The 15,084-nt window shown below is 45.9% G+C and overlaps 1 protein-coding gene across 2 annotated transcripts in view; it reads right to left on the bottom strand.

The window, feature by feature from the left end:
• The window catches only part of Tango6 (transport and golgi organization 6 homolog), a 168,876-nt gene extending 154,179 nt beyond the window's left edge, over positions 1–14,697 (bottom strand). For both annotated transcript variants that reach the window (XM_055621412.1, XM_055621413.1), the window contains exons 1-6: positions 14,541–14,697; positions 10,154–10,794; positions 7,125–7,241; positions 4,783–4,924; positions 3,597–3,733; positions 1,295–1,457 (exon numbers count right to left, since the gene is read on the bottom strand). In XM_055621412.1, the coding sequence (XP_055477387.1) occupies positions 1,295–1,457; positions 3,597–3,733; positions 4,783–4,924; positions 7,125–7,241; positions 10,154–10,794; positions 14,541–14,643 (1,303 nt within the window). In that variant the 5' untranslated portion in view covers positions 14,644–14,697. The remainder of the gene's footprint in view (positions 1–1,294; positions 1,458–3,596; positions 3,734–4,782; positions 4,925–7,124; positions 7,242–10,153; positions 10,795–14,540) is intronic.
• Positions 14,698–15,084: the final 387 nt, after the last annotated feature.

The following is a 15,084-nucleotide window of genomic DNA, read 5'->3' as shown; positions in this document are numbered from 1 at the left end:
AGGACTAATAAAATATGCTCATTTATAATTACCACACAGAACTGAAAATGAAAAACAACAAAGAAAATAAAATAACAACAAGAAAGCTTCCTCTTCAGCCTTCTCCAGTGGCCATGACACAAGTATGTGCAACTGGCCACATTCTCACCAACCTGGCGGCACACAGGCTGAAGCAGACTACTCTGAAGTTAAAGGCCTGCCTGGGTGACAAAGTGAGCCTAAGGCCAGCCTGAGGAAATGAGTAACTTAAGAACTGTGGTTAAATTAAAAACAAGAATGTGTTGGGGGATGGGCTATAGTTCAGTCCAAAAGCATCATGAGGCTCTAGGTCCACCCCCACCCCTCAAAAGGAATTACTCATATTCTTACTTAGTCCCTTTCGTTACCAACAGATGATATGTGCAAAACATGTAGCAATGCTGCAAATGTACTATAACACAGGGACCTGGAAAGAACAAACAATGTCTAGGACAAGGCCTGACAGTGTTGTATCCATGTGAAAATGTCCAAGTATGGTCTCTATTCAATGGTCAACTGAGAGGCTGACCATATCTCTTTAACTTCTATAATTTTTTTTAATTCAACGATATATTTATTTATTTTACATATATGAGTGTCGCTGCATGCCAGAAGAGGGCATAAGATCCCAGTATAGATGGCAGGGAGCCACCATGTGGTTGCTGGGAACCGAACTCAGGACCTTTGGGAAGAGCAGACAGTGCTCTTAACCGTTGATCCATCTCTCCAGCCCTAACTTGTATACTTAATTACATTTACTTGTTGTGCATGTGCTCACCTGCCTGCAGCCAATCTCCACGGAGGTCAGAGCACAACCTGCGGAAGTGCGTTCTCTTCCTTTACCATTTGGGTCCTGGGGGCTAAGCTGAAGCCCTTAGGCTTGGCAGCAGACACCTTTGCCCACTGAGCGATCTGGCTGGTCCTTTTTAAATCCTGAGGGTTGTTTTTAGTGTTTTGACAAGGCAGAAACTGACATCTTTCTTCAGAGATTTATGCTGGAGGATTTAGGAGTGTCATCATGTCTACAACTCACTCTCAGTGTTCCAGAAAAAGCTACATTCATGTATGCAGAGAAATGAAGCAAATGTGACCAAAATGGGAACAGTTGGTGGTGGTGAAGTGTGTCCCAGTGATTCAATGTCCTCTTGGAACTGGGGGAAGTAAATTTCCCCAAGTAAAAAGCTAGGAGGGCAGAAGAAAAACTCAAGCCCCTGAGAGAGCCCAGGCTTAAACCTTCAGGTCTGACCTGCAGGGAGGACCCCAGACGCTCCCTTACCTGCTGTGTCCAAGCATCGCTGCAGAGGCGCTAACATGGGCTGAAGCAAGTACTTTGGGGCGAGTTCTGGGCGCTCCCTCAGCATCGCTATGAAGGTGGTCGTGGCCACCCTCTGAAACTGCCGTGCTGTCAATTGATCTCGAAAATGGAACAAGTCCAGGATCTACAACGAAAATTAACAGTAAATAAAAGGGAAAATATATTTTTATATTTTAATATTTTAAAAATGTGTATGGGTGCTAGGCAGTGAATGGCACACACCTTTAATCCCAGCACCCTGGAGGCAAAAGCAGGTGTATCTCTGAGTTCAAGGCCAGACTGGTCTACAGAGGGAGTTCTAGGACAAGCAAAGCTACAAAAGAAAACCCTGTCTCAAAAAACAAAACAACAAAAACAAACCATAAAATGTGGATGGGTATTTCAATCCACAGAGGACTGGACTTCCAGAGGGCGAGTTCATATGTGGGTGCTGAGAACTGAACCTGGATCCTAAGGGTGAGCAACCAGTGTTCTTAAGCACTGAGCCATCTCTCCAGCTCCCAAAACTAAGCCAAAATCATAAAATCACTGAGAGACTACTGAATACTGAGTTTCACAACCAAACATCAAAGGGCACAGAGGCTATTGGTGGTGGTGATGCTGGTGATTTGGGTTTTTTTGTTTTGTTTTGTTTTTTTGCTTTGGGGAACTTTGGTAGGTGGCAGTTTGAGACAGTGTCTCACAGTGTCGCCATGGCTGTCCTAGAACTAATTATGTAAACCATGATCAGAGGTATATGTATACCATATACCATTTAAACTCAAAGATCCACTGTCTCTTTCTCTCAAGCACTTGATTAAAAGTATGGGCCAGCATCCCTAGCCACCTAGCCAAGATTTGTGTGTTTGTGTGTGTGTACATGCATGTATGTTGAGTGCCCTTGGGGGCTAGTAGAGAATGTCAGAGCCTCTGGAACTGGAGTTAAAGGGGTTTGTGAACTGCCTGATATGGATGCTGGGAACCAAACTTGAGTTCTTTGAAAGAGCAGCAATCACTCTTAGGCACTCTAAGCCTTCCCTCTAGCCCTAGTTTTTGCTATTTAAATTGTTACCATGTTAAATTACCTCATTTAACACTTAGCTTGTTTTAAAAACTAAAAACATGCAAAAAGAGATAAAACCACATGAAATTTTGGTGAGGTTTTTTTCCCGCCCATGGTGATATCCAAACTCAAGAGCTCTGCCTGCCTCAACTCCCTCAGTTCTGGGTAAATGTGGGCCACTATGCCTAGCTAGTGAGACGTTCTTTTTTTTTTTTTTAAAGATTTATTTATTTATCATTTATACAATATTCTTGCCTGCATGCCAGAAGAAGGTGCCAGACCTCATTATAGATGGTTGTGAGCCACCATGTGGTTGCTGGGAATTGAACTCAGGACCTTTGGAAGAACAGTCAGTGCTCTTAGCCTCTGAGCCATCTCTCCAGCCCTCGAGACATTCTTAAACCTAACACACAGGTCATATTCTTCCACAGGTTTTTATCTACTTGTTAGAAAGGGCCTGGGGCTGGAGGGATGGCTCAGCAGTTAAGAGCACTTACTGCTCTCACAGAGAACCAGAGTTTGGTTCCCAGCACCCACTAGTTTAGTTTTCTGTTGCTGGATAAGGCACTCTGACAGGAGCAGCTTGGGGAAGGAAAGGCTTCATTACAGCGTACAGGTTAAATGGTCCATCATCAAGGGAAGCCAGGAACTGCAACAGAAACATGGGGGAGGGAGGGAAGCTGCTTATTGGCTTGCTCCTCATGGCTTGCTCATTCCTGACACAACTGAGGGCCACCTGCCCACGGGTGGCCCTTCCATAATAACCATTAATCCAGAAAATGCCCCACAGAAATGCCCACAGACCAGTCTGATGGAGGCAATTCCTCTGCTCCAGTGACTCTAGCTTATGTCAAGCTGACAAGTAAGCAGCAAATCCCCGTAACTCTAGCTCCAGGGCACAGGGCAGTGTGCGTCATGCATGTGTGTGTAGGAGGAGGAGGAGGAAGCGGCAGCCCCCACCAGGCACTTGGCTCACGTCTGTGACCCCTCACACTAGTGGGGCTAAGGCACTAGGATCACTGCCAACCTGGGCTGTGTACTGAGTTCTGAGCCAGTCTACACTACAGCAACCCTATCACAAATAAACAACATAAAAGAGTCACTCACTACACAGCACAGTGAAATCCTATATTGTTCTTCCTTCAATTTTAGAATATTAACTGCCCTGTATGTGAATTATTAGACAACACTTGATGGACAAACGGTAACAAAACAATTTACCTGTGGGCAGATGTCCTTGTAGTAGCTCTCTGGGGAAAGAGACTGTTGGGGACAAGAAGCCAGAATCTTGGCAATCAAGTCACATTTCTTCCAGTCAGCAGCTGTGGCTTCGGCATCGGTTCCACCAGCGGCACCTGCTGTTACATGGAAAGAGACATCAAATGCTCAGCAGTCCCCATAGAAGGTACTATGTGATGAATCTGCCTTAATATTGGGGATAAGAAATGTTTCTTCTTCTCTACTGGAAACACTATTTTTTTATGTTTTATTTATTTTTTTATAATTTGATAAACATATATAATGTTTATGGTAAAGACCTCCCCTTTACCATCTCTTAATCATCTCTTCCACCTCCCACCCAAACTATTTCCTCTGAGGAAATCAGAGCTGGGTGAAGTGGTGCACACCTGCAATCTCAGTGGTTGGAAGGCTGGGACAGGAGGGCTGATGCAAGCTGGAGGCCAAACAAGCGAGCGTGATAAGACATGCCACAAATGTAAGGCCATCCTGGTCTACATAAAAAGTTCCAGGCCAGCTACGGTTACATAAAAAAAAAAAAAAAAAAAAAAAAAAAAAATTCATTGCTTGTAGACCTAAGAAGCAATTTTTTTTTTTTTAAGTTGAGGCACAGAAAATATGGATTGAAGTTCAGTCTTTCAAAGATCTATTCATTTTATATCATTTGTATGACTGTTTTGCTGGCATGATGTATGCACTGAAGAGGCTAGAAGAGGGCGCCAGATCCTCTGCAACTGGAGTTACAGATGGTTGTGAGCACCATGACAATGCTGGGACCAAACCCACGTTCTGCACAAGAACAGTCAGTGCTTTTGACCACCGAGCCATCTCTCAAATGAGATGCCCTTCTGTTTTGCTGTTTTGGAACGGTCACACTACACAGAATGTAGACCAGTTTAACCCTAACTCTCCATAGTCCTGAGTATGGAGGCCACAGCGTGTGACAACAGTCCTGACTCGGGGACCTAGTGCCCTTATACCCTCCAATCTTCCTTTGAGCAAAATCTGCTGGGGCGCAGCTCAGTGCCTCATGCATGCTGGGTAAGAGGACTAGGCTGAGCGTCACCTCCAGCACTACTGAAATTGAAATGCAAAGGCCAGCGAATTACCTCTGACTCTGACTCAAAGGGAACAGATACCAAAGTAACAGGAAAATGTTATTTCTTACCACCTGCTCCTTCCAAAATGCCCCGAACTACTGCCTGCACACCGTTGGGTCTCATCAACCTTTCAGAGAGTAGCTGCCCACACAGACGCCGGAGCCACGCCGGGGCCCGGCACCTAAGCTGTGTCTTCACATCTGTACAGGACTGACGAAAAGGGGAAAAGGTGTAAACTAAGCATCAGGGAACATTTGGTATGAAGACATTGTTTTTCATTTTTGTACTGGGGATGTAGCTCAGTGGTGTATCATGTATTTAGTATGCACAAGGACCGAGGTTTGGTGTCTCTCTCTCTCTCACGCACACAGACATCGAGTGGGGGGTGAGAAAGGGAAATAAGTGTGCAATAACCCCCTACTCTCTCTCCTTTCAGTGCTGGTAAATTAACCTATGGCTTTGTGAGTGGTGGGCAGGCCCTCTACCACTGAGCTACACAGGCTGTCAGTTTTCCTTTAAAAACAAACAAAAACTTTCTCTTCTACAAAACCTTCTTTAGCATTATATTTTCGGTTTATTTAATATCTTCCTTCCTCTTAGATCCCTTGGAACTAAAGTTGCAGGCATTTGTGAGCTACCCAATATAGGCACTGGGATCCGAACTTGAGCCTGCATGACTGAGCAGCATGGCTTAACTGATAAGCCATCTCTCCAGTCCCAATATTTTTGTCTGTTTTTAAACAGTATCACACTAAGTACCCCTGGCTGACCTGGAACTTGCTATATAAATGAAGAAGAGTGTCTCAGTTTTTAGAGATCCACCTGCCTCTACCACCAGAGTGGGATTAAAGGTGTTCACCACATGCCTGACCTCCAATATTTTTTTTTTCTTGAGACTAAGTTTACTGTGTAGTCCTGGCTAGCCTGGAATTCATCTTATAAGCCAGGCTGGCCTTGAACTCAAAGATCCACCTGCCTCTGATCCAGAGTGCTGGAATTAAAGGTGTGTACCACCACCACTGCCAAAGACTATTTAACAAACATGTGCAAGGTCCTGGGTTCAATCTCTTGCATCACAAATTAAAAAAATCCAAAGCCAGGCATAGTGGCTCCTGGCACTTAGGAAGCTGAGGAAAGAAGGGAGTCACTAGTTTAAGGCCAGCCTGCACTTTACAGTGAGTAGCCAGCCTAAACTACAGAGTGAGACTTTGTCTCAAAACAAGTATGTGGAGCCGGGCGGTGGAGGCAGACACAGGTGGATCTCTGAGTTCAAGGCCAGCCTGGTCTACAGAGAGAGTTCCAAGACAGACAGAGCTAAAACAGAGAAACCTTGTCTCAAAGAAACATACATAGAATGGGCTGGAAAGGTAGTTGGATGGCTTAAGAGCATTAACTGCTTTTAGCAGAGGACCTGGGTTCAATTCACAGCATCTTCATAGTGGCTCAAAGCCATCCACAACTCTAGTTCCAGGAAATCCAAGCCCCTTTTCTGACCTCTGCAGACACCAGGGAATACATGGTAAACATGCAGGCAAAACATTCACACCTATCAAATAAAACAAATCTTTTTTAGAATTAAAAAACAAAATCTAATATATATGTACACTTATAGTTTTATGGGGCATATGTAGTATACACGCTTAGAATTCCAGCACTCAAGAGCTAGAAGGCAGAAAGACCACAAATTCAAAACTAGCCTGAGCTACATAAAAAGACTCAAAAACAAAACAAAAAAAATAGATTGCCATAAGCCTTTAAAAAGTGATCATAATCTTGCGAAACTATCTATCATTCCATTAACAAAAAGGTCTTTTAAATTATCCTGAAGGTTAATGTCACTTTGTTTTATAAATACTGTTCAATGATTAGTAAACTAGGAGTAGACATAGTGACTTATCTGCAGTCTTCAAACCTGGGAAGAAGTCTGAGTTCAAGGCCAGCCTGGACTACACTGTGAAGTCTGGATAGATAGTTCAGCAATTCAGAGCAATGGCTACTCTTCCAATGGACCCAGGTTCAATTCCCAGCACCCACATGGTAGTTTCAAACCACCTTTAACCAGTGTAACTCCAGGAGATCCAACACCCTCTTCTGGCCTCTGTAGTACTAAACACAATGGTGCACAGACATGCATGCAGGCAAACCACCCACACAAATAGAGTAAAATGCAAAATATAGGCCGTGTGTGGTGGTATATGGCTCTAATCCTATCACCTAGGAAGCAAAGACAGGCAAATCTTTGGGTGAGTTCCAGGCCAATCAGGGCTACATGGTGAAACCCTATCTACAAAATAATACTTTATTATCATTATCATTTCAAGAAGCAAGGCTCGGCTAGATGATTTTATAGGAAACTAAAGCCAGCTGGCTTTCCAGGCAACTCACCCACCAAGTCCCGAGGCCTGAATACCTGGGGTGGTCCTCCCTGGAGGATAAGTAATTCCCGGACAGCTAATGGTTGATAGACTTGATCCAGGACATCTCTCAAGGCCCCCCTCGATAGGCTTCTTTCTTCTTCTGTCAAAACCTAAAAAAAAAAAAAAAAATGTACACTTGGCTTTAGAGGAATATGCGCAACAGCGGCGATATTTTCCCTGGATCTCTCCTTGCATCTTTATGTAGGGCCTCGGGAGACCAGGTGTGCATGGTAAGCCATACTGCCACCCCCATATTCTGACTTTTCACCTCTTACTCCGATGACTGTTTTCTACCTGCATTCAGAACCTGACTGTAAAGAGGGATAAAAGTTACTTTGGGTACTCTCAAGGCCCTACAGTGCCATCCTCTTAGGTAATTTCTACTCGCATTCAGGGTCCTGCCCATTAATTACCCACTGAGATGTGGGTGCTATGCAGAGCAGCCTCCCAGTGTACAATCATGGAGCGTCCCAGTCAGCTCCTGAGCCAGCCTTGATATTTGGGTTCTTTCTGTGTATTTGCATTTCTTCTGTCTTGCCTGAGCCCCTCTGGGTACTGAAGGACCTTAAAACAATCACAAGACTGACCTCGGGCCACAGGCACTGCTGCTACTGCCACTATGTAGCTTGAGGTGAAGAGCAGTGCTCTGCTCTGGACAATTTCCCTGACACTGCTTGGACATAGTGGCTTTTAGGGAAATACTTGGGAAGTGGTGTGTACTAGTTAGGCTTAGTATTGCTGTGATGAAACACCATGACCAAGAGTAAGCTGGAGAGGAAAAGATTTATTTTGCTTACACTTCCACATCACTGTTCATCATCAGGGAAGTCAGGGCAGGAACTAAAGCAAGGTAGGAGGCTGAAGGCAGCAGCTGATGCAGAGGCCATGAAGGAATGCTGCTTGCTGGCTTATTCCTCGTGGCTTCCTAACCCTGCTTTCTACAGTATCCAGGACCACCAGCTCAGGCACGGCACCACCCACAATGGACTGGGCCCTCCTATATCAACCACTAATTAAGAAAATGCCCTACAGACTTGCCTACTGCCTGGTCTTATGAAGGCATTTTCTCAATTGAGGTTCCCTCTCAGATGACTATAGCTTGTGTCAAGTGGAAATAAACTGACCAGTACAAGGTGGGAGAGAGTATACAAAGAAAATAAACAGGAGGAGTAAGGAATGCAAAGGAATAAGCACAAGGGTGACCCCAGCAGGTGAAAAAGAAGTAATGGGCTAGTGAGTCTTCGCAGGTGACCCTTGACCCATTTATGTTTCAACAGCAGCTTCTTTGGCCAGCTCCTGAGGCCGCTCTACCAACAGGAGACACAATGGTGCCTACACTTATCTTCTCAGTTCTTATGTGAATTACATGAAGGGAAAGACCATGTCTATTCTAGTTTGCTTTCCATTACTGTGATAGAACACTGACCAAAGACAATTGGGAGGAAAGAGTTGATTTGGCTCACACTTCCAGGTCCCTGTCCATCATCAATGAGGGAAGGCGGGAGGAGCTCAAGCAGGAACTAAAGCAGAAACGACAAGAGGAACATGTTTACTGGCTAGTGCTCTGGTCTCTGCTCCGCTGGCTTTTGTAAACAGCCTAGGACCACCTGCCCCAGGATGGCATAACCCAAAGTGGGCTGGGCCCTCCCCCATCAATTATGAATGAAGACAATTCCTCACTCACTGACATCACGAGGGGTCAATCTTACCTGGGCAACCCTTGAATTGACTTTCTTAACTGACATCGGGCTGCATCACCTTGACAGCTATAGCTAACTAGGACCTGTAGCTAACTAGGACAATGTCCTAGGCTTCTGTAACCTCCACACACACTCTATGGTCCAGATACCAGCTGTTGATTGAATGACACAAGGAATAGGCACATTCATCCAACACCTCCCCTCCAGGTACTAACCAGGCCCAACCTGCTCAGCTCCAACTATCACAAGAGACCCAGTGCATTCAAGTAGCAGGCCACAGACTCACCACAACCAACACACGATCCCGCCCTAACATCTAACCCAACAAACAGTGGACGAGTTTCCCATCCTTCATCTCGTTGGACCTCCTGAGAAAAAAGGCTTTTAACAGTTTTCTGAATTAGCTCTAATGGTTTAGGTTCTTTGAAAACATTATCATTATCCTCACGGCCATCTTCCAAAGCATATATTATTATGTTCATTTTATAAAAGGGCTGCAATTAAAAGCTCTTGCTTCCCTTCCAGAGGACGTAAGTTCAGTTCCCAGTGCCCACATCCAGGTGGCTTACACTAACCTCTAATTCCTGCTCCTAAGGGTACCTGCACAGAGGTGGCATATACACTCACAGACACACATAAATAAAAAAAGCAAACAAGCTGGGTGCTGGAGCACACTTTCAGTCCCAGCACTTGGGAGGCAGAGGCAGGTGGAGCTCTCTAAATTCTAGGGCAGCCTGGTCTACAGAGCAAGTTCCAGGACAGCCAGGGCTACACACACACACACACACACACACACACACACAACCCTGTCTCAAAAAAACAAACAAAAAGAGGAAGCAGATGTTCAAAGAAATAGCCGAAATAGCTGAAAACGCCACCCACAACACAAGTGGATCTCTGTGAGTTAATGGCCAGCCATGATACACAGTGAGATCCTGTCTAAAACAAAACCAAAATCCATCATGCTAGTGAGATGGCTCAGTGGGTAAAGTGTACGTATGGGGATCTGTGTTAGGATTCGAAATTCCCACATAAAAGTTGGGCAAAATGACAAGGGACAGATGAAACAGTAAAATGACCCTCTTAAAAAATGCAAAAGGCTAGCACCCAACAAATGAAGCGTCCGAACCCCCTCTCCCAAGTTTACAGATTACAATCTGGGTATGCTTTGGCATTAGATAGAAATTCCAGAACTTAAAATCAGACCATTTCTAGAGGACTAAAAAATGTCTTTTAGAACCTTAAATAAATATACACGCTATCATTCATATTCTCTCTTCCTCTCCCCCTTTCTTCCCCTTCCCATGCCCCCATATATTTACCTCTTCCACAGGTGCTGTTGCTTTTCTTTTGGTTGGGCAGAACCCCAGCTGGCACAGACCTGCTGCAATATCCCCAAAATGGTGGCAAAAAACCAAGCTCCCCAGAGATGCATGCTGAGTCAGGTCTAGCAGGACCCTACAGCAGGTGTACAGTCTCCGGGTGGGAGGGGGGCCAGCCTCCAGACGTACTATATCTTGAACAACCGCGCCAAACTCAGTCCTGTCTCTCAGAGGGACTCCCACACCAGGCATGAGGTAGGGGCAGACACCCAAGGTGACTACAAACTGCAAAACAGACTGGAAGGTCTTCTGTTGGGAGACACTGAGTGTATCCGGACTGAGGGCAGGAGCTGCTTCTGGAGTTCTGGGGTTAGGTTTGCCTGGGCTGAAGTCAGCTACAAGGCGAGTCATGGTTTCCTTCAAACACAGCAGCAGCAACAGGGTTTGAGAAGTGAAAATCCATGTGATGTCCTCGGAGTTCTGTGGCCATTCAGCCCTATGAGCAATTTCATCTCTTAGGACTTTCAGTTTCTTCCACTGAGCATCCTTCAGAAACTTGGTCTCCAAGGCAGACAGGTTAGATTTCAGAGTCTCTAGGAGGACATCATGTTTTGTGTTCTGTAGTGAACTTGAGCCTGATCCTTTCAAAGGGGGGAATAAAAGGAGAAAATGAACAAACAAAACAAACAACACTTCCTTCTGTACAGACCAATGATGGTCTCAGCCAGAGGAGAAGGGAAAATCTGGGGGTGCTGAGTATAAGATTGTTTGGCAGATGAAAAATTCTTTTTGTGAAGAAGTCATTCTTGTGGTGCTGAGGATCATGCAGCCTCAGGTGCTGAGGCCTTATACATGAAATGCAAATATTCCGCCACTGAACTGCAACCCTAACCCCAAACCTGAAAAGAAAAAAAAAAAAAAAATCTATGGGCTGGCAAGATGGCTCAGTGGGTAAACCATTTGCCAAGGTGAGCTCCATCCCCAGCTGAGCTCCATCCCCAGAAGAAAGAACAGCTTCTGCAAATTGACCTCTGCCCTCCACATGCATGTCCACACCAACACGACCACACACACATACACAGTAATAATAAAATAAAAAATTCTATTTTAATTTTTTTAAAGGATATATTTCTTTATTTCCTATATAGTGCCTGCAACCCAGAAAAGGGCATCAGATCTCATTATAGATGGTTGTGAGCCACCACGTGGTTGCTGGGAATTGAACTCAGGACCTCAGAAAGCGCAGACAGTGCACCTAACCTCTGAGCCATCTCTCCAGCCCCAATAAAAATTTCTAATCTATGGTAGATCCGTGGTATTATGCATTACCCAAACTGTACCCCAGGAAGACTGAACCCTAATGTAAACCATGGGCTTCGATAACAATGTATGAACATAGCTTACCACTTGTAACAAATGTAGCACATTAAGACATGTTAATAAGAGCAGACCTGGGATTCAGGTGGATAATGGAGCAAGCATATGGAAATTTTCTTAATTTCCTTTCTCTAAACGTCGAGATGTAACCATGTGTATCAGAGCATTTGGGAAGCAGAGGCAGGGAGATCTTGAGTATCAGGCCAACCTGGGATGGTTTAAAAACAACACACACATATATACATATACACACACAGTGCTCTCTAGATGCTAGGGTGACCTGTGTTTTCTTTTTTCTTCCCTTTTGTGTGTGTGTGTGTGTGTGTGTGTGTATGTACAGGTGGGTGCACGGGCAGGGCACATGTGTGTGAGGGCTGGAGTTCAAAATATCAGTTGTCTTCCTCAGTCACTCTCTACCTTATTTTTTGAAACAGGGTCTCTCTCTGAACCCAGCACTCACCAATCTGGCTGGCCTGCTGAGCCAGAGAGCCTTGGGGACGCTTGTGTCTACCTTCCTGATGGTGAGATGGAAGGTGCAACTGCTGCCCTTGGCTTTTACGTGAGTGCTGGTGACCTGAACTCAGGTCCTCATGTTTGCCATATGCCCAGAGTTTTTCGTTTGTTTGTCTTTTTTTTGTTGTTTTCACTTTATTACACTTGAATGGTTCCTTCAGCAAATGGACCCCTAAACAGGAAATGTGAGCCTGTAACTGCTACCATTCAGAACAGCAACCAACGTCTACACGACTCCCTGTGACTGTGTATCATTTCTGTGGCCAAACAGACAGTGCTCTAAAGCAAGAGCTTAGTGGAGTGCTACAGGAGGCCCTGTGATAAAGCAGTCTTCGCCACCCTCTGCTGGTGACGGCGACAAAACAAAATAGCTGGAAATGTTCAGCTCCCCTTTTCCTTTTTGTTTTCTTTCTTCCTTTCCTGGAGACAGGGTTTCTCTGTGTAGCCCCGGGGTGGCGCTGCCCACACTGTGCTGGGCCCACCTGCATCAATCATTCATGAAGAAAATGAGCTGCAGACATGCCTACACGCCAATCTGATGGAGGCATTGTCTCAACTGAGGCTCCCTCTTACCAGATGAGCCTAGCTTGTGTCAAGCTGAATACAGATGGTAGATTGGTAGATAGATAAATAGATAGATAGATAGATGGATAGATACATACATACATAGATACATAGATAGATACATAGATAGATAGATGAAAACTGACTAGTACAGTAACTCTGATACAGGGCTAGCGATATACAGAGGAACGTATGTCAGGCCCTAAGTTTGGTCTCCAACCACACACTCAAAAAGAGGTTTAAACATGCAAAATAATGCTGTACTTTCTCAGTTACTTTTTTTCTTTAAAATGTTACCACGAGGAAGGCATAGTGGTGCACGCCTGTTACCGCAGCCCTTGGGAGGATGAGGCAGAAAACTGCTGCAAGGCAAGACCAGCCTGGTTTACACAGAAAACTCTAGGAGCTTTTAGCTACAGAGTAAGGCCCTGCCCCAAGCCCAGAAAAAAAAAAAAAAAATCTACCCTCACCAAAAAAGAGAGCCAGATTGAGTAGCACAGGCATGCAATCTGAGAACTTGGGAGGCAGAGACAGGCAAATTGATGAAATGTGAGGCCAGCCTGGTCTACAATACGAGTCCTGGACAGCCCAGGCTACACAGAGAAACCCTGTCTTAAAAAAAATTAAAAAACTAAAATGAAAAAATTAGCACACTGTTTATATGACTCCATACTCTTGGAGGCTGGAGAGGGCCTTCCACAAGGGATATGTATGTCTTTTGTGATAACTGTTTCTGAGTTTTGTTTACTTAATCTTGTTCTCAAGCCAGGAATAGTGGCACAAGCCTGTAATCCAAGCATTGGAAAGGTTGCAGCAGTAGAACTGTCTGGAGTTTGAGGCCAGCCTGGCTACAGTGCTAGACTCCTGTCTTCAAAGAAAAGAAAAGAAACAGTGAAGTAGACGTAGTTTAGCTGGTAGTGATCCCCAGCAGGTTAATACCCTACCTAGGTTTGATTCTCCAGACTTGTATAAACCAGGTGTGATGGATGGTTCAGGGCTATAATCCTAGCATTCAGGTGGCAGAGATAAAAAGAATCAGAAATTTGGGGGGTGGGGGGTGTTGAGACAGGGTTTCTCTGTGTAGCCTTGGCTGTCCTGGACTGGATTTGTAGACCAGGCTGGCCTCAAACTCAGAGAGATCACTGGGATCACAGGCGTGAGCCACCGTGCCCGGCAAGAATCAGAAATTTAAGTTCATCATGGTACAGGAGTTCAAGATCACCCTTAGTTATGTGGAGTACATGAGACCCTATCTCAAACAGGTAAGAAAGAAATCAAAACCAAACCAAACCAATAGCTACAACTGCTGAACAAGGGACCTCTTCAGAATTCGTAAGTTTAAAAAAACAAAACAAAAGGGGGGGGGGGGCCTGAATGGTGATGCTTGCCTTTAAACCAACCGCTTGAGGGGGCAGAGACAAGTCATACACCAGACGGGGACTCAACAGAAAAGGAGAGCGCAAGGTTTCACCATTCCCAAGGTCCCTTCAGATTCTCGACTGCGAAGTCAACTCAAAAGATACCGGAATGGAAAATCTTGCTCAAATTCAATCAAAACATCTCTGTTCCTCCTCTCTGGTCACTTGGCATTTTGGACAAGTCTCATGTGTGCACCTCAGGCCCGGAGCCCTCAAGCGGTTGGGACCTCACATTACACCTGTGAAGGTGTCGCCAGTCCCTGCGTCAGAGCAGCGCTGGATCTCACTGTGGACCCAGCCGCTCGGCCAGTATCGCAGCGGATCGCAGGCCCCCCTGGAGCTTTAGCTTCCCTAAGTTCTGAGCGAGGCCGACCAGGGCCCAAACGCTCCCGGGAGTGCGATGGAGCTCGCGGAGGGGCCTGAGGGGAACATGCGGTGGCAGCCAGGGCCAGGCTGGGAGACCCGCGACCCCGCGTGCCTCAGCTCCAGCCTCGCGCCAAGGTTCGTCCTCTCACCTCCCGGGCTCAGCAGCAGCTTCAGCGCTTCCAGAATCTGCTCCAAACTACATGTCTCCAGAGCCCCACTCGGCGCAGCCGCCGCCGGGCGCGGGGCGGCCATGACTGGAGTGGAGGCCGCCGCTCGCGACGCGCTCAGACGTCCGAATCGGCCAGCGCGGCCGCCATTTTGAACGTGCCGGGAGGCGTGCCCTTCACTGGGGGCGGGGCTTGAGCACTGGGGTGGGGCCTGCTAGGCCAGGAACGCCCCCTTCCCCATACACCCTCTGAGCGTGACGAGAAACCAACCACAGGTTCACGTGTTGTTCTCGCAGAGGGCCCTGTACCCATATCGGACAACAGCCTGTAAACCCAGGTCCAAAGGGAAAATACAACGCCTCGTACGCATACACAACACGCACAATCATAATTTAAAATATAAAATATAATTAACTTCTATAGAAAAAGTCAAATAAAGGACAAGCGTCAAGGCACACATTGTTAAGCCTAGTACTCGGAAGCAGAGGCCAACCTGTTCAAGGCCAGCAAGTTCAAGGCCGGCCAG

This window comes from Psammomys obesus, unplaced genomic scaffold (assembly GCF_907164565.1).
Source record: "Psammomys obesus unplaced genomic scaffold, mPsaObe1.curated_primary_1811, whole genome shotgun sequence".
NCBI lineage: Eukaryota > Metazoa > Chordata > Mammalia > Rodentia > Muridae > Psammomys > Psammomys obesus.
The sequence above is the reverse complement of the archived record's forward strand: the minus strand, read 5'-3'. Positions and strand labels throughout refer to the sequence as shown.